This window comes from Carcharodon carcharias, chromosome 27, assembly GCF_017639515.1.
Source record: "Carcharodon carcharias isolate sCarCar2 chromosome 27, sCarCar2.pri, whole genome shotgun sequence".
Lineage (NCBI taxonomy): Eukaryota > Metazoa > Chordata > Chondrichthyes > Lamniformes > Lamnidae > Carcharodon > Carcharodon carcharias.
This window is the reverse complement of record NC_054493.1, coordinates 8194721-8215477: the sequence shown is the minus strand read 5'-3', so window position 1 is coordinate 8215477 and position 20757 is coordinate 8194721. Positions and strand designations below refer to the sequence as shown.

The 20757-nt window shown below is 43.7% G+C and overlaps 1 protein-coding gene across 1 annotated transcript in view; it reads right to left on the bottom strand.

Annotated features, from left to right (window-relative positions):
• Positions 1 to 18032, bottom strand: part of LOC121270132 — a 152094-nt gene extending 134062 nt beyond the window's left edge. The window contains exons 1-3 of the mRNA XM_041175449.1: positions 17831 to 18032; positions 17619 to 17714; positions 12660 to 12960 (exon numbers count right to left, since the gene is read on the bottom strand). Of these exons, the coding sequence (XP_041031383.1) occupies positions 12660 to 12960; positions 17619 to 17714; positions 17831 to 18032 (599 nt within the window). The remainder of the gene's footprint in view (positions 1 to 12659; positions 12961 to 17618; positions 17715 to 17830) is intronic.
• Between the last annotated feature and the right edge of the window lie 2725 nt (positions 18033 to 20757).

Sequence of the window (20757 nt, the reverse complement as noted above, 5' to 3'; positions counted from 1 at the left end):
AATGTAACACATATTATTGTTGGTAGAATAAAAGTGATGGTTTTGATGCCGATTATGTTGATCAATATGAGGCTGACCCTGATTTTTGTTCATGCTATTGTTTTATATTAGAATGGAGCCACCAAGACACAATGGAACTGTTGCTGAAATAACGGTTGAAGGAGAAAGTAAGGCCACATTAGCCTGATCTTGAAAACAAGCGATTCTATCCCTTATGTGCACTGGTACAGTCGGACCCCGGGCTGCCCCCACAGTACATGCTTCGTATCCTGGGATGGAAACTATGCAGACACACCGACATCACTAATCGCTTTTCAGCAACGTTCAATAAAACTGCCAACATTGCCGAGCTATTATAAAAGCAAAGAACTGCTGATGCTGGAAATCCAAATTCCAATGATCGGCAACACTTTAATCTCTGTCAGCGCGATATACTTCTGTGCCATGCAGCCCACACTGCAGCAGAGATATAACGGATGCCGTACCAAACCCCTACACTGAGAGTTCCAGTTAGTGCTCAGCTGAGGGCGCTCTCACGCCGATAAACAGAAACAATAATCCCGCCTCCACAGTCAGTCAGAGGAACCGTCGGAACATTGCAACAAAACGCAACCCCTTACAAGAACAGACAATGACCACTTCAGCAGTAATATCAATGTGGGATTTTAGCACGCACATCTAATAAAAATGAACATTACGAATCGATCTATGATGCTTGAACTCACCTTTATTTTCCTTGGATGCCTTTGCCTATCGACTTGTGCTTTTTCAATCCCTGACTCCATCTGTCACTCATAATTTCAGACATTTCCCTCTGCCAGTCTTTGGTTTAAACGTTTCAGAGAATTGATATTTGTGTATAATTTAGCTCAGGACTATTCTAGCCAAGCTGCCCATAGGTTCAGCCCCAGTATTATCCGAGGTTGCTAATGAAGATTTCCTTGGTTATTGAGCAATTTACTAACTCTGGTACGCCAGTGTCCACCCTGCCCTTACCCAATATGGAATGAATGTGAAAGCACCGCAAAACTCCTATCGACAGGCAGAATTATATGATTTTCGAAGGGGCCATTATTGTTGAATTCAGATCCTTACAGATGGATTCGATGTGTGTCGACACTGCCTGCTCCAATCCCGCCCACATTTTCCGTTTTCTGCCGTCGCTCCGGCCCGCCTTGCCTGCCCTGTGTTATTGGACAGATTACTGCCACTGTTCCCAGTTTGGCATTGTTTGGGTCAGAATTTCAGCGGGGCGGGACTCGGTATTTCTGCTCTGGCAGAGGATTTCCCAGACTGCAGAATTACAGAGGGAAGGATCATCATGGGGAAACATACTGGAATGCTCCTCATTATTATGTCACTTCTCAATAAATATTTCCCTTTCCAGTTAAACTCTATTCTCCCCCTCAGCGCTGTAACCCACGTTTTATTTTTAATGCACTAATAATGATGCTCTCGATGATGAGACCGTGACTATCAATAATACATATGTCAGAATTGAGCCACCAACACACAGTGGAATAGTCAGCTGCTGAAATGACGGCTGAAGAGGGAAGTAATATCACCCTGAAATGCACCTTAAAAACAAGCTATTCTAAGACCTTTGTACTGTGATGTAATGAACATCCTAGGCGCCCTCCACTGTCCACCCTCTCCCTAGATGGATAGAAACCTGGAAATTCTACATTGCGGACCGATTCTGTTCTAGGCTTATTAAAATTGCTAACATCACCGAGTTAAAGATTAGTAAAGCTCGGACCTCCGACCGCGGTGCATTTCTGCATCTTGATCCTACACTGCTGTAGAGATACAGCGGATGTCGGACAAAAGCCTACAGCGACAGTTCCCGTTACTGCTTAGCAGAGGGCGTTCTCACAATGGCAAACGGAAGCAATAATTCAACCTCCGGTGCGAGGGTCCGAGGTATCTTTCCAGAAGTGCAATAAAACACAAAACGTAACAAGAACTGGTGAACTCCACTTGCAGACGATATTGCTTTATGGTTTCACTTCGCAACTGAACTAAAGATAAATCTCAGAAATGCAGCTATGGAGCTTTAACTGACGAAACCAGAAACTACTGGGGAAACTCAGTACCTCCGGCAGCATCTGCGTAGAGAGATGCGGAGTAAATGTTTGGAGTCTAAAATCACTCCTGGTCAGTGCTGAGGAGGGGTAGGAATGTGATGGGTTTTATGCGGATGCAAAAGACTTTTAACTGACCGTGCCTCTTTCAATTTATTTGTCCTCTCTGTCTCTTTTTGCTGCCTGTTTCCAGAGTTCACACAGAATTACTGAACACTCCTTCTTCCAGTCTTTATTTTAATGATATAAAACCTTTGTTTCTACTCGGAAAATGAATTGAGAATTGCCACACAGCAGCTTCTCACAAACAGGGACTGTCTGATCAATCTTTCAAACTCTATCCATTGACATCTGAACACTTACAGAATATCCAGCAGAGGACGGCAGATCACAGCAAACTTCTTGCTGATTACAGCACAAGCAGTGATCTAAAAACACTGGATTAAATGGAAGTTTAATAAGTGAAATCAACTTGTCTTAATAGGTTGGAGACGGTATGATCATAATAAAAAATTGCATATAGAAGGGTTGGAAGCAGTTATTATGCAGAGGGCAGAGTAAGTGAGTGGAAGGTACAACTAATGGGAAATAATATGAAAATGTAAATGCAAAACCCGCCCTGAGGTCTTGTTTCTGAACTTTTTGACTGGAACGATTTCGACGCCATATCTATTTCCACTATGAGTGAAATTTATATGGAAAGGCTTTCCTGGGGGCTGGCGTTGAGTTCTACTTAATTGGGTATCGCTTTACACGTCCGCTGGGGACTGTAACAATGCTCTCTGAGCTTAGCCCCGTACATTTGAGCCGATGAGTGTCAAAATTCTGAAAAGCGCAAACTCGGCGCTCCCGCCATTCTCTCTCACAGCAAATCTAAAATCTGAGAGTCATGGCTGATTAAGTAAATGAGTAACGATACAACGAGGACTACAACAAACCAAATAGAATTTAATCGTTCTAAACTGAAGGGAGCAGTGAGCCAATATCTGTTTACATTAGGAGAGTATTTTGCCTGTTCAAGTATTTGCACGGTAACAACCGGTATCATTGTTCTAATATTAGAAATCACTCCACAAAATATTTAATCATAGCCAGGTTACTGGTTAAGTGGTTCATCGGGGATATCTCACTGGAGTCACGGTTGCTGGTGTCCTGGCAGTAAGACTAAAAGAATTATAGTGAACGAACTGATCCAGAAAAAAAACAAATCTATGAAAAATTCTGTGTTTGACAGTTGAAATATCCAGACATTGCTTTAATTGTCACCGTCTCTCCTGTAAAACGGACACAGTCTCCCTATGAGGCCAGTAACGGAATCCCAGCTCAGGGCGTTTCCATTCACTGGCAGCTAGCTCACCACCTACCGGTTTCACAGCACCACTGGGGACATAATGAAGTGAGGTGAGAACATCCTGAGACATGACAGCAGATTATTGAGGGTGGAGTTTAGAACGGGTGTCTTCAAATATCCGACTCCCCTTTTACAGCGCGGACAACGACAATGCGGCTCCTCAGCATCTGCGTTGTGTGGGGAGCATTTCTGACAGGTAATTGTGGATTAAACACATTTCATCTTTTCACTGATTTTAAAAACATGCCTTAAATTGAACCTTAAACAGTTTTCTATCTGACATTTTTCTGTTTGAACATATTTTTTCAGATGTGATTCATGGAGATTCTGTCACTTAGCCGCTGTCCTTAGATGTTAAGACAGAAGGAGAAGCGGTGACTTTAAACTGCACGTATGATACAACAAAGAACAGCTATTATTTATACTGGTACCGGCAACACCCAGATATCCAGCCTGAGTTTATATTGCGGAAATTCTCAGGCGGTGGTGAAGATAAAACAGATTTTGCTCAAAGCCGTTTTTCTGCAGAGTTCCAGACCTCGAATAAATTCACCAGTTTGAGCATCTCGGGTCTGCTGCTGACTGACGCTGCCGTGTATTACTGCGCTTTCAGACACACAGTGATGGAAAGCAGCCTCATCCCTGTACAAAAACTGCCTTTTGACTGTGCATAGGAGCTCCTGTCGATTGAGGTTTGTATCGAATCTCGGGCAGGTGCAGCCATAATGTTCATCGGCGCTGTCAGCCGCTCAAACACAAACCGAGAGGAAATCCACATTCACCTCGGATCAAACTGTCACCAATTATTTCCAGGAGCGGCCGAGAAAACAAACTTCAGAATCCAATCCGATCAACAGATCATCACAGAATCAAGTCTCAAAGCGCCTGCTTTAATCCCCACCCTCAACAATTTGCTGTCATGTCTCAGGATGTTCTCGCCTCACTTCCTTGTCTCTCTGGTTCTGTGAGATCCGTCGGTGGTGAGCTGCCTGACATGGAATGGAAACACCCCGAGCTGGACTGCAGTCAGTGTCCTGATAGGGTGATGGCTGCTCTTTTAGAGATGGGGTTGAGGGGTGTGGGTGGGGGGGATGTAATCCTGGCCTGTTCATTATCGTCAGCAAACTCGGGATTATTAATAGTAACAGGAAACATTCCAAAAGTAAGGAAACATTCCGAAGCTCAGTAGTGACTGGGAGAACTTTGTACTTGGGGTTTGTCCCACCTAGTGTCAGTCACTACCCGATGAACCTTGCTCATTTCGTATAAACTGTCTCTGGCCCAGCAACACACTCTGATCAAATAAACCCTGTCAACAGGCCACGGTCAAAGACCACAGCAAACTGACAGGAGAGATGGGGAACCGTTGTTCAATAATACAGGAAGGCACGGAAACTGCATCAAAAGCCAAAAATTAAACAAAAGTGATCAAATAGATTTTTGAAGGTCGATTTTAGTAAAAATGCGAGTTAAAATTCATTAATTTAACTCCGCAAGTGATTCTCAATTCTTTTTGTTGAGTGTTGTGTTCTGTTATGATGTTTCGGGAAGGTCCCTATGACTCTCATTGTGGAGGCTTTCTCTGATTGGTTCTCTTTCTCTGATTGTTTCTCTTTCTGTCTCTGACTTTCTCAGTGTCTCTTTGTACCTATCTCTACCTCTCTGGCTAGGCAATCAAGCCTTGATATAAGATTCGTTGGCGCTGTAAAACACATGGAAATTAATGCAAGTAGCTCAGGGAGTGAATACAGAGTTTGAAAAATTCGACAAACACAGGGTTGCACTTTTAGCCAAATGAGTGAAAATCTTTCATAGTGGTGATCAGGCTGATGACTGACTTAGGCGCCTTGATCACTGATCCTCCCTGAAAAGGAGGCAGTTTCCGTCAGGGTCTCCTCAATAAATTCCCAATTGTTGTTTCCAACAAATTACAGGTGTCCCGTTGAGCGGACAGAATTTGTTTTTATACCGGAGACAGGATCCTGGTAATCCCAGGAGCTGGTGTCCCCTCATCAACCCAATCCAGGAAAAATAATTGAAATAAAGAGGAGGAAATTTGAATGAATAAACTTTACCGGCCCCCTTGGAAACAAGGGGCCAACTAAATTTTAACCCTGAAATCAAATCTCACTCGGAAAGAGAAATCGCCTTTTACAGACTCAGGGTGTCAGTAAGCACGTTCCGCACTAAGGAAGCACCTTTCCAGTGCAGTCGTTGCTGTGGTGTGAGAAACATGATTTACACAGAGGGCAATGGGAATCTTTAACTCTCTGCCAGAAAGGGTTGACACTCTGACCCTTGTTGCGGAGTGATGGGATTTGAATGTCCAGGTATTTCCCAGAAACTTTGAGATTGCGGCTAATAGTAACCAAAATATTCGGTCACGGAAAGATGGACTGATCTCTTCCTGTCTCTCTCTCTGTCTATCTCTCTCTCTCATTGTGATAACCTTTTACTTCAGACTATGCAATAACATTGGACCATGAAATATGATGATTTACAGGCACCCATCTCTAAGTCTCTTTTGTAATTCATCTATCAATTCTTGCCCTATATATACTCATGTTTGCAGTAACGTGTCGTGGCGCCGAAATATTTCCTGTAATCTCCAGCTGTCACCTGTCACAGCGAGGAACTGACGGCTTCTTAAATTTTCTCCAAAGATTGCCATCCAGTGGAATCTCGCCTGTAAAACAACGACTCTCAATTCATTCTCGAATATTGCTGCATGATATTGCTGCATTATCATGGTTTTTATGGCTTTGGTTTTATTATTACCGTAACTTCTCTCTTTTCATTGTATTGCTTCTGTTACATTTACTGATTAGCATTCCTTCCCAGATTATTTGCCTGTTTTCGGACGTGCATAAATAGATTAATTTCTTGTTCACTAGTCGGCAACAGATGATGCTGTGATTGTTTATATCAGAAGGATGGAAAGCATGCGATCACCCATATCATCAAAGAAGGGTGTCAATCAAATTTCAGGATTCCAAGTAGAGACCAACATGGGAAACGGGAGCTGTAGTCGGCCTGTCAGGCCTTCAGGTCTGCTCCACCATTCAATAAGGTCATGGCTGATCTGACTGTAACTTCCCACTCACCCCGGGTTACCTTTCACTCTCTTGTTTATCAAAAGTCGATCTACCTATACCCTGAAAACATTTGGAGACTTCGCTTCACCTGCCCTTTGAGGAAGGGACTTCCAAAGACTCACTAATTTCTGAGAGAAAGAAAGTCTTCTCATCTCTGCCTTAAATAGGAGACGCTTTCTTTTTAAACATTGACCCCTTGTTCTAGATTGTCCCACACGAAGGAAGATCCTTTCCATGTGTGTTTTATTTTTTGTGCAGAGGATTAATCTGAATGTTATGTTATTGTAAATAATAAAAATACTTTTATTCCATTAAATGACTCGGATGATGAATTGATTTTTTTGCAGAATTGACTTGTATCACTCTCGCTTCTAAAACCCATGTCCTAATTTTCTCACCAGGCACATTGGTGAGTGAGTTCTAGTACAATCTCCTCACCTCCTTGTCTCCTCGTGCCTTACCGCACTGCACTACACAGCAGCATCTGAGAACTGAACCGAGTGAACTGTGAGAGTGGCAGGCCCTTTCTGACGGTCCACAGAAACTTGAAATCTTACTGAGCTCTTTCATCACTGAATATGATGACGAATGCTCGGGAGCTCGATTGGAGAATTACCGGTACAAGAATATAAGTTCATTTGGAGCGAAAGTAGAGTTATGGTGAAGCAAAATGATTGTCCTTGCGTTCCTGATAAACCGACATCTGATTTCTTTTAAGCTAGCGACAAGGAGTAGCTGTCAAAACAAGAATCAAATTAACGTAATGATATATACAAGGAAAATTAAACAACGTGCTTGTGGAAATGGGTAGAAAAAACTGATTAATCCAACCATCCACCAATCTGCCCTGGGTCCACCTGAGTTAACGGTTCTGTAAGAATAACCCTAATTATTAGCTATAGGAGCTGCAAGTCTGAGAGCTTTCATTACATCTGTTGGCAAATCGATATTCCGGGTCAGTTCAGAGCTATTTATTGTATAATTGCCGGTATGGAGATGAACTCGCCGCTTTGGAGGTTATGGCGCAGTGGTATTCGTGCTGTGTTGGTGATATCGAGAACCCAGGTTAATTCTTTGGGGACCCGAGTTCGAATCCCCACCATGACAGATGGAGGAATTTGAATTCAATTGAAAGTCTAATGATGACCGTGTCCAAACACACCACCATGAAACCAGTGTCCGTTGTCGCAAAAACTCATCTGGTTCACTAATGTCGTTTAGGGAAGGAAATCTGCCTCCTTTGCCTGGCCTACATGTGATTCTAGGCCCAGCATCGTGGTTGAATCTTAAATATCCTCTGAACAAGGGGCAGTTTAGGAATGGGAGCAAATGCTGTCCTAGCCAGTAATGCCCACATCCCACGATTTAAAAAAAAAATCCCAATGCTGCTTTTCTGTGGATCTGGGCAAGGATAAGTGCGATAAATAAGCCTGTCTCTTGTGCTTCTGTGCAACCCGGGATCAAACTGTTCCTGCTGGCCAAGGCACAAAAGAAAGCTGTAAATGCTCGTTGAGGTTTTTGTACGGGGTTCTAGCGGTGATCTGACGCTGTGCTTCACTGCACAGTAATACACCGCTCCGTCCTCCACACTCAGTTCGCTTATGTTGAGGTAACCGTTCTTTTGAGACTTGTCAGCAGCCGCCAGATATCGTCCTGAAACTACCTCTTTCTTCAGTGCTAAGATATTGATAATAATCCATCTTGGTGGCTGTGCCGTCTGCTGCCGATACCATTGCATGTACTCCATGTTCCGATCTGTGTATTCGCAGCCCAACTGCACTGAACCCCCTTATTGCCACCGGGGCCTGAGTCACTGGATCTGCGCATAGTCCGCCTGTGAGGTGGAGGAATTGAATATCAAGCGGTTAAACAGTATTGATCTAAATTTGTTTGTAGCTGTGTGAATTTGTGGAACCTCCTATCTACCCAGCTGTCCATCATATGGATATTTCTGATCTTTAATTGTATTACTTACTAGCGCAAACTCTGTACAATAATCTACGATTCTGCCTTGATTAACTAAATCCAATACTTACTGTCCAACAGCACCGCCAGCATTATCAGAAGCATGTCTGATTGAATCTCGCACGATGAATGTGAATGGAATGAGCCAAGGATTGAGAAAGAGAGAGGGAACCCGGGCTCTGTTCAGGTCATTGTTCCACCCACAGGCTGCAGGGGCCCAGGCCCATTCTGACCTCACTCATGAAACCATCCCTATTGGCTTTGGCGTTTCTACCACCTGACTTAGTGACGCTCTGCTTGAGCTTGGCGCCCTCCATTACTGAATGCAGTTCAATCCGTGTTCGGATGCGGCCGTTGAGAGGATTCGGGGCTTATTGAAATGCATCAAAACACGAACGTTCCCCAGAAATCTTAATTGGAGCTGTTTAAACACAGCCTTTGTTGCAGCTGATGTTTATTTTGCGACGTCATGTTAAATCTCTAGAAATCATTGCTGGGTTTGGAGAAAGTGCGGACGCTGCACATCAGCTTGGTATCACAGATGGGGAGCCTTTATGCGAACAGATGAGGGGAACATGGATTCTTGTCGTCGTAACAAAGAAGGCAGAAGAGACACTCGATTGATGTGCTAAAAATTGCCCTTTATTGAAAGTAGGTCGTAATTTCTTCCATCATCAGAAGATACAATAACCCAATCATTTCGATTTTCGTGAAAACAATAGAGAGGGAAAGATTGGTTTTATTTATTACATTGTATGTGTTACCATCTGGAATACGGTGCCTGAAATGATGGGGGAAGAAGATTCAGTCGTACATTTCAAAACGGAATTGTTATAAGTTGAAAAATGAAAACAACGTCGAAAATGTTGGGTGTGAAAGGCGATTGGGATGGTTCTTTCAAATAGACACAGGTGCGGTAAGCGGAGTCCTCATTCAGTCCCCTAACTTTCTATGATTCTGCTCCCTTCTTGCCCCTCCCGCACTATTTGTTCTCAATCATTTGATGTGTGAACAGGTGGAGGATGCTCACAGGCTTCTGGAGCTTCAACCGTCGCTGTTTCCCTCCAACACTTACGGCTGCAGCTGATCACCGCCGCGCACTTTTATCAGTTTTCAATCTGCTGCATCCCCGGCCACAGCTTCCGTTTGTTCCACTCCTCTGACCCGAATTTATCAGGCACAGCTTTATCTTTAATTGTTCTGAGTTTTTGATCTTTAATTGACCTGAGAGACAGTTTGGTCTCTAACAGATCCGACGGCAGTTCATTTTTAGTTGATCTGAGATATATTTTGATGAATAATTGATCTGAGGTGCAGTTTTATCTCTTATTGATCTGAGGGACAGATTGATTTTCAATGGGTCTGAGAGACAGTTTGATCTCTAATTGATCATGGGAGACAGTATGATCCGTAACTCCTCTGAGAGACAGTTTGACCTTTAATTGATCTCTCTATAGACATATGTTTCTCTGTGTATGTGTGGTTATCTGTGTCCTTGTACGCCTGTGCGTGTGTGTTTGAGTTTGTGCACTTCAGAGTACGTGTTTGATTTTGTGTGTGCATCTGGAAGTGCTTTTATGTATTTCTCTGTGTTTTCGTCTCTGCGTTTGTCTGTATGTGGGTCTATGCCGTCATACCTTTTCCAATGCCGTGTGAGAGGCTTCTGATGCACACAACCAGGCTCTATGAGCCATTTGCTGAAGAATTTTCACCCCAAACACAGTTGAATTAGGTCAGAAATTTCCATCTTTTTGACTAATTCAGGACATGTGATTAATAGGCCACATCACTTCCAGGAATTACTTCACTTTTAAACTTAATGAATAAAAGGAACGAATGACCCAAGCATGAGAAGAGATTCAGATAGGAGGAAAGTGATATCGAGAGAAAAAGGGTGACCCAGAGAGAAACAAGTAGACAAAGCGAGAGGAGAAAGGAGAAGAGAGAGAGAGAAAAAGAGGTGGTGATTGGAGGAGAGAGAGAAATTACGTATAAGACTGAGATACACAGGGGGGATATATTTCCTTTGAGATCTCTGTGACAGTGAAATGCCAAACAGTACTGGAAACTGCATGTGCAGTGAATAGCGACATCTTGAAATTTGAAACACAGTATATGGTTAATTAAACCATTAAACTTTGCCCGGTAATCTACTGTCCATTCCTCATTAAGGAAACTGAAATCCGACTCCTCTATTCTGAGCAGATGGAGATTCCCTATGGGAATCTCTTCTCCATTAAAGAGCACTCCTATACCGACTATCACCAGGCGGGCATTGCTCTAAATACAGGCAGTGTTGCTGTTTATGTACCGGGCAGGGACTGAGCTGTGCAGCTGTGGGTCTCGGAGTGCAGTAATACAGGGCTCCATCTGACAGCTCCGCCATAGAAACTCTCCACCAAACCGCGCTCCCCTCTGAGCTCAGCCCTGCTGTGAAACGCTCTTTGGCCAAGTTGGCTGGGGATGTACTGTATTTGGTGATCCACAGCATGTTCACTAGACTCTGACCGAGAAATTACCGATACCAATAAAGTTAAGGGTCAGTATCCGCTGTTGTAAAAGTCCAGTTCAGTGTGACCGGTTCACCTTCCCTCACGGTTCTTAGTGGATTGTCTTGATGCGCAGAATCGCTGCCAACGCTGTCGGCTGGAAGAGAAATTGAACAGCTACAAATGTCACTAACCGGACCCATTATTGATTTTTGTGCATTTTGTAATCTGATTCCACATGTAGTTACACAGCACAGAGAGGGCCAAAACCAGACTCATAGACACGGGGAAATACATCATTGTCTGCGAGTGGCCATTTGGGCGAGAGACCCTTTCTCCACCAGCCCCGCAACAGACTGAGCTATTTAAACCTGTCACACACGTAGACAGGAAATGACTCGGCATAGCCGTTTGTGACAATGTCAAATCATCAGGGAAAACGAGGAATTGCTCTGGTTACTGTCTGTGCAGCAACATCTCAAATTGTTAAATGAAGATTCTTCAGGTCATTAATTCCAGGAAAAATATAAGATCCTTCTTTTCTTCGAACGTTTTAATCACAAAGAACATGTTAATTTTAGCTTAGAGGGAGCGAGAGGAAATCGGAGTAGAGGATTAACTGTAACCAGTGAACGGTGCAGTTATCCATCTCTCTTACTGATATAGTTAATTGTATGTAGCAGTGCATTTTGAATAGACAGTTCTGATCTATCCTGAACGCTCCACAGTAACGGTGAATGACTTTTCTAATCACCAGCAAGGGCGGACATTGAGCAGAGAGTGAATAATGTCAGTTCTTCAGGATAAATGCCGCCCCTGGTCTCTCTTTAACTTTCCTTCTGAGTTTATGTCTTCGTCTCCTGTGACAATGGGGGACATTGGCACCATTCAAACACACATTTTGTCAGCTTGTGTTATCTAGGTGCCAATCCTTTGACAGTGTTGGGAACATCCTGGTTGGGGGTGTGGGCGCGTTCTCCCCACTTGTCTGAATGAGTGCAGCTCCTACAACACTCAAGAAGCTTGACACCATCCAGGAAAAAACAGCCCGCTTGATTGACACGACATCCACAAAAATTCACACCCTCCACCACTGACGCACACACGATACGAGATGAAAACCGATCATCGGATTATCAGTGGGATCATCTCCAGCCATTGTTCATGGGGAAATTCATCAATGCTGAATGTCGAGCCTTGTATAACACTTACCAGGACATCAAACAGTTGGATTGAAGTTTGGAAATTCACAGCTTCTGCTTGCAGATTGTTCCCTTAATAATCTGCACCATGAAGAGCAAGGTACAACTCACATTCGCAACAATCACTTTCATTTTTTCCCATTCTACTGGCGCCAGTGCCGCTGATCTTTGCCATTCTCCATATGTACCCACTCTGGGTTTCCTGATTAAAATGCTACTTTGTTGTTTATGTCTTTCTGTGAAGGCCTTTCTCATTAGTAACTGTACTTGTATATTTTGTCATTAATAAAAAGTATTTTAAGAAGAGTACAATGATGCATTTATTCTAATTACATGTAAGAGATATCATCATGAATAAGGTTCTGAGATGAGATCCCCGACTGTCGACAATATCCCCTAACACGCTGTTCTGTCGATCGACGTTCTGACAGTTTTTGTACGGCTTCAGTCAGCTCTGTATCTCTGTGGGTCTCAGCGCACAGTAATACATCGCAAAGTCCCTCAGCTGTGCCTTAGAGACTTCCAGCGGGACGGTTCGGGTAGATTCATCGAGCTTCGCTGAAAATCGGTCCTCTAGAAATCCCTCTATTTTCCCGCTGTATCTGCTCCTCTGCAACAAGTACTCCAAGGAACCGCTGGGATTCTGGCGGTACCAGAACAGGTAAGCAACGTCGCTGCTTGTAACTGTGTAATTGCAGAACAACTGAAGATCATCTCCTTCAATTACTGAGACTTCAGCCGGTGTCTGTGAAACGGAGACACCTCCACAATGTCCTGTAAGAGACCCCGGAGCAATTAACTTAAACAATCTCACTTCACTCTGTCTCTCATCCATTAACAGTTGGTTACCCGCAAAACACACATGAGAATTAAATTCGAAGTCTTACACAGAAATGTATTCACCAAAGCGTAGAGTGCAAGGTAACTTTCTTTGTCTAATGAATAGAATGTCTTTGGATAAACCTTCAACAACATCTTCATCAGCACTGACTGGGCTGTGAAAGAAAACCTCCAAATGATCCGCATGCTAATTAGCCATGGATTTTTGAAAGTTAAAATTGGATCCAGGGTAGTGGATTCCCTTTGCCTAATATTTCTCTTTAAGTGTTCCACTCTCATTCAATAGCGTGCGCCTGTGTATGTGTGTTTGGGTGTGCGGGGTTGGGGTGGGTGTGAGCAGGATTGGGGGAGGGGCTGGGGGATTTAGGAGCTCGTCCAATTTGCAACAGAGTATCCAGGGTTAAGCTTAGGAGCGATCTGAATAGCTTTCTGCACTTCTGATCAATATGTGCATATTTCTGTTCTCCCGCGGATTGACCGATTAAATGCAATATACGAGGCAGCTGTGAAAGGCAGAGTTAAATAACTTCGGAACTCACCCGAGAGGAGAGCCGCAGCTGTAACCATTGAGTAAAATGTAACAGTCAACATTTTCACGGAGAGATGATGGCGAAATTGAGAGGGCTGCTTTCACCTAAAAAAAATTCTTATCAAGGCACAGCGGGAGCCGATGAAATATCCGGCCTTTTTGCCCATTGGTTCGTTCCTGACAGAGACAGCAGCTGACATCCAATCAATTGTCACGTCCATCACGCTTCAAGTCATCCAATCAGCTCGCAACTCCTTTGTTCTCCGATTAATGACATCGGAGCAGGGAGTGGGAAAGGGAAAGAAAGTGAAATTGTAATTCTCATGCAGTGGAAAGTGCTGCTCCCTTTGAAATTGGGTATTCTTGGGTCTGTCCCAGTGAGTGCAAGATGAAAAGCAACACCGGCGTTATTCTCTCACAACAGCTAACTGTTTGTGAAGTAGTACTTGTTAATAGATTTACTCGCCCATGAACAGATTCAGTCCGTGAGGCGGGAGAAGCGAAAGGAAATATTTAATTTTGACAGTGCCAGAGGCTCCAATTAATATTGCTGCTCACAGAACACGGGGCGCTAACAAACGGTTATAGGATCCCTGAGCTGTGTGTCTGACAGGGAATGCACATTGCGAAAATCAAGACTGTTGAAATCGTATTGAGGCTTCTTGGAGTGGAACAGGATGTATAGAGAAAAGCTGAATTTTATGGCATTTTCTGTAATCATCAGATCCGAAAGTTTTGCACTTGGGCTGTATGCCTGACATGGAATGCACATGGTAACTATCGAGAGTATTGCAATTGCATTGAGGCCCCTCAGAGTGGAGCAGTCTGTTGGAAGAAAGGTTGAATTTTATGGAACTTTCTGTCATATTCAATTTCAAATGCTTCATCAAGTATTTTTGCAAACTTTATCAGGAAAGTATATTTTTGAAAAGTAGAAAAATACTGACTCACAGCCTGGATACATGGTGCGATGGGGTTGTTTATAATTACTTATCGTCCAGAGTGCAGAAACCTGTCATCCAGCCAGACTGGACTTTAGATGTTGGTTTCGATTACGTCTTCTATTCACAATCAAGTTTCCAGATGTGGATCAGTTAAGTGATGTGAGGGCGCCTTGCTGGTTTTTGCACAGGCTGACTGAGTTCCTGTAGCAATGTGGGCCGGTGGACATGGCTGCGGCAGGGACAAGACTCCTGGGGACTTTGAATGGGGTCGTTACACTTTCTTTGTCCAAGGGAGCAGGAAATCTGTCCGGGAAATCTGGGCAGGCACCCCACGGCTCCCGTGCCATATCTCTTCAATAAATATCTCAAGCCTCCCCTGGATGTTGAATGAAGTAGAAGAGAGAGAAAGCAGAAAGTACCGGTTTGTGGAGTAACTGCTGTTCAGTATGATGGCCTGCCCTTCCTGAACCATTAATTCAGGCGGGTCCTGAGGGACTGAGCCAAAGTCATTCGTTCCTGTAGCATGAGTATGGGAAGTCTCAGAGTTCAGGGCTTAATATAACACATGCAGCAAATACTGGCCAAATGTAATTATTCTCAACAGGCATCAAGAACTCTAAGGACTGTGGGGAATACTTGGTATCTGCTTTAGATTTCGGACGGATGTGTCATCATCATTTTAGGAATGTTGATCGTTTTAACTCGACATTAAATAGCACACTTAGATCAGGAGCAAGTTTCACTTCTTGGGAGAGCAGAGGTTGGATTCAGGGACAGGACATGCGGATCTCTGATAACTGACAACCAGTTGAGCACCAATCAGTGTTGGTTGTGTCCAATTACTGCAAGATATCTTCAGATTGTCTCTCTCTCTCTCTCTTTCTCTCTCTATTTCTATCTCTCTCCCTGTCTGTCTCTCTCTCTCTCCCCTCTTTCTCTATCTCTCTGTCTTGTTCTCTGCTTTCCAGGCATCCTTCTCCATTGTTTTATCCTGTTGTCACCTTTTCTCTTACTCTCTCTGTCGTTCTGTCAATGAGGTGAAAAGTGAATGTATTAATGCAGCCAATGTGTCCCAGTAAGGATTGTCATTTTGATGCAATGGATAACACTAGGCGCACCCAGGACTGCACTGGTTGGCATCTTTGGAGAGTTTTGTTTTATATTCATGTACGAATTAATGGAATTGAAAAATCTTCAACACGCGATTAGAGGGAGTTATCCTTTGTATTGTACGACCCTCAAGCAGCGCATTGCAAACAGAAACATTGCTGAAGGCAGACAGGCAGACACACACACACACACACACACACACACTGAAAAACACCGAGGCAGACACACATACACACACACATACACAGACACAGACACACACACATACGCATGCACACAAAGATTCTGACACAGACAGAGACTCCGACACACACACAAATACAAACGTGCACATGCACGCACACACAGAAACACACATGCACATGGAAAACCCCACCACCCCACAACACAAACACCCACAGGCTCAGACACATACACACACGCAACATGGACACATACAGACTCAGGCACAGAAAAGCCCACAGGCACATACACACAGACAGCAGTCCCCCCCACCCCCACCCCCACCCCCCCCCCCACACACACACACACACACACGCACACACACAAACACGCATGCACAGAATAGAATGCACTCACTCAAACGTTCACACCAACACACAAAAGCACATTCAGGAACATAAAGTAACGCACGTACACATACACAAACATAAACACAAAACGCCACACAATGGTTCATGCATCGTGAACATCAGTATTGTATTTTCATTTGCAAAATTTTTTGGCGCGAATTAGGAACAGACTTCAAATTCCAATTCAAAAATTGCCTTCACCCTATCTGTCAGAACTGTGTAAATCTGTTCCCAGCGAGGTAGCTAATTCATGCGGCTCATTTGACAAGCGGCACACCCTCGTCCTCCGTCACAAGTTGTACATTTGTTTCTTTTCTCACATGTGAGATACAATCGGCAGAGCCGCGTTCCCTCAGTGCATTCTACCTGATGTTGAGCTGAGCTGAAAGATACGGGCCTTTGAAGAGATACAAACATAAATCTCACATTGTTTAGACAGAATCTCGCCCACACCGTTTTTCTTTGAACAGGTTCGACCTGTTAAATTGTAGCAGAGAAACCTAATAGTTAATGTTGTCCTTATTTCAATGCAACTCACTGATTCTTAGAGCTCGGAAAACGATCACAAAGGGGGCCATACACTGACTGAATACTACTTTGATCTAAATTTGACAAACACAAGTGACCATATGCATCAACTGGGGAGTGTTTGACTGATTTTGAGCAGAATGGGAGGTTGGGATCATCGAATGGGATGCGATACTGGAGTGAGCTGCTCGACAATAAATATTTATAAGATGCTATTCAGAAAAATTTAAGAAATAACAATATTAAAAATACATATCGCTTCAACTTGCAATCGATGCCTTTATTTCCACTCTATCTTTACTAATCTCGTTTTGAACTAAAACACATGTAAGGTGTTCTTGGAGTGTCAGGAGTTGGAATCAGCAGAGTGCACACGTCACACACTGACTGCCTATCACGACAAGATACCACTCCTGCTTTATTCCCCTTCACAAGTCCTTTCGGAACAAGGGACGCAAATCCATGCGTTTTGTCTCATCCATCCTGTAACCTTTCCAAAAATTATGAGAACATAATTCCCTCCTCCACACAATGGGAAATATATTCCACACATTCGGAGAACTGAACCGAGTGAACGGTGAGAGTGGTAGAGCCTTTCTCTCGGTCCACAAATACTTGAAATCTTCCCTCAATTCTTTCATCGCTGAACATGAGGAAGAGATGCACGGGAGCTGGATTGCAGAATTGCTGGTTCAAGAATATAAGTTCATTTGCAGCAAAAGTAGGGTGATGTTGACGCGAATTTGTTGTCCTTGCGTTCCCTATAAGGCATTATCTGATTTATTTTCCAGCGGAAAGGACCAGCTTCCAAAGCCAGAATAAAATCAACATAATGATATATAAAATTAAAATTAAATAAAGTGCTTGTGGAAATATGTAGACTAAGCTGATCAATCCACCCATCATTACCTCTGTTGGCAAACCGACATTCAGGTAAGTTCGGAGCTATTTCCCCTTTAAATGGAGGCATGGAGATAAGTTTACATATTTCGCAAAACCGCTTCTCTGTGGATTTGTTCAAGAACAAACAGAGCAATAAAACCGCAGTAAATAGACCTGTCTGTTTCCCTTCTTTGGAACCCGGGAGCAAAAACCGCTGAGGTTTTGTACGGGGTTCTAGCTGTGATCTAACACTGCACAGTAATACTCCGCCCTGTCATCCACACTCAGTTCGCTTATATTGAGGTAACCGTTCTTTTGAGACATGTCAGCAGCCGCCAGATATCGTCCTGAAATTTCATCTTTCTTCTGTGCTAAGGCATTGGTAATAATCCATCTTGGTGGCTGTGCCGTCTGCTGCCGGTACCATTGCATGTAGTACATATTCCGATCTGTATATTCAGTCTAACTGCACCGAACCTCCTTCTGACACCGTGATTGCGACCGGGGACTGAGTTACTGGATCAGAGCAGAGTCCGCCTGTGAGGTAGAGGAATGAAATATCAAGCGGTTAAACAGTGTTGATCTCAATTTGTTTGTAGCACCGTGAGTTTGTGGAACCTCCTATTTACCCAGCTGTCCATCATATGGATATTTCTGATCGTTAATTGTTTTAAATACTATCGCAATCTCTGTACATTCATCTACTAATCTGCCATGATTAACTAAATCCAGTATTTACTGCCCAACAGCGGCGCCAGTATTATCAGAAACATGTCTGACTTAAACTCTCACCGAATGTGATTGGAATGAGCCAGAGGTTGAAGAGGAGAGAGGGAACCCGTGCTCTGTTCAGCTCCTTGTTGCACCCACACACTTCAGGGTGCCAGGCCTATTGTGACCTCACTCAGGAAATCTTCCTTATTGGCTTTCGCGTTTCCACCACATGACTCAGCGACGCCCATGCGTGAACTAGACGCCCTCCCCTGGTGAATTCGGTTCAATCCATGCTCGGATTCTGCCATTGATTGGATCCAGGGTTTATTGAAATGCATATCAAGGCACCAACGTTACCCAAGAGTCTAAATTGGAGCTGTTTAGACACAACCCTATGCTGATGTTAATGTGGGAGCTTGGTGTTAACTTTGCAGAAATCATCGCTGGAGCTTTCTGTCCAAATCATGGGTGTGACGAAGTAGAAGGAATGTCAAGATTTTGGAGAAAGTGCAGACACGGTACATGATAGGGAATCTTGGATTCTTGTGCACGTAACGAAGGAGGTGGAAGAGAGACTCAATTGATATGCTAAAATTATGCCCTTTTGACAGATTCAATCGCAATTGTTTCTATTATCGGAAGATTTAGTAACTAAATCATTTCGATTTCATGAAAACAGAGAGGGAAAGATCTGTTTTATTCATTACATTAGGTGTTTTACCGTCTGGAATAAGGTACCTGAAATGATGGGGGAAGAGGATCCAATCGTAAATTTCAATAGTGTGTTGTTTATTAGTTGAAATAGGAAAACAATGTGGAAAATGTGGGTTGCGAAAGACTCTTTCGAATAGACACAGATACGGCAAGCGGAGTTTTCATTCTGCCCTTTACCTTTCTCTGATTCTGGCCCCTCCCTGCCCCACCCGGATTATCAGTCACATTCAGGCCAGGTGCAGGATGCCCACAGTCTCCTGGAGCTTCAACCGTCGCTACTGCCGCTCCATCAGTTCCGGCTGCAGCTGATCGCCGCGGACTTTTATCAGTTTTCAATCTGCTGCGTCCCCGGCCACATCTTCCATTTGTTCCACTCCTCCGACACGATTTTGTTCTTGGAGGTATTGCATTCGTTGATCTATTCTTGCCATTTGATAAATCAGCAGTGCAGTGAACCAGTGACCTGATCTGAATCTGAGATGAGGGGAATTTGTGTTTTCACTCGGAGGGTTGTGAGTCCTTGGAACTCTCTTCCTGAGCAGGCGGTGGAAACAGAGCCTTAAATATTTTTAAGACAAAAGTGGATATATTTTTCTTAAGGACGTGGGTGATAGATTATCGGGGGTAAGTGGGATGCAGATTTCAGGTTATGATCAGATCATCCATGATCTTATTAATTTGCGAAGCAGGCTCGAGGGGCTGAATGGCCTCCTGCTACTTATTCGTATGCTTGTGTGACCTGACAGATAATTTCCCGCACGGAAGATCGACAGACTCAAGGATTATCACTGTTAAAATTTCGGTCAACCATCACAGAGCAGAATCACATGTACACATATTCAGTAAAATGTCCAAATCGACTCAACTGATTATAATCCTGCAAGTAATCAATATTGAAGGTTTTATCACAACAAAGGCCGCGATTTGCGAGTGACTGTTTCTCCTATTGGATACTTTATGCTGTGACTGTTACAATCTCTGATCAAAGCCGCAATATGAAGGGTTTCATAATGCCCACGGCAGACCAGCTCACAGCTTCCGTTTGCTGCACTGGTTCTGAACCGTCTTGCCTCCCCTGTTTTATTGGAGAGGTCGCTGCAGCTGTTCAGGGGCTGTAACCAGGAGCGAGGTTTTTGTACAGCGACTGCCGCCTTTCCTCCCAGTGTGAGGCTCTATCGCACAGTAATACACAGCGGTATCCGCGCTTTCCGTCTTCTCAATGACCAATTGGCCGCGTTTGTCCGCAGTGGAAAGTTCCAATTCGAATCGGTCTTTTCTCTCTTTGCCAGACGAGAACCTGTTTATAACAAACTCCAGTCCCTGACCAGGTTTCTGTCTGTACCAGTACATTCCGTAAGTGTTGGACATGTCATAGTTGCAGTGTATCTTCACCGAATCCCCCCACTGTACGGTTCTCGCAGTGGGAAATTGGGACACTTGTTCCGAGCGACATCGACCTGCAAAAACATTCAGAAAATGAGAAATTGGAGCAACATGTGTATAAATAGACACTCTCTACAGGTTACAGAATAAGCCCCTTATACTTACAAATTTGCAGCACTAGAATGACGGGGAGTAGATTCATTTGTGTCGCGTAATGCATTCCTGCAAGTAAAGTATCAGTAAGAAAAGGAAGCCCAGCTCACATCAGCAGAGCACGGAGCATCTGAACGAAGTCATCAGTCGGTTAATGTGACCTGCAAGGATAATGTTCCAGTCACGTGGTTCTGCTACTTTT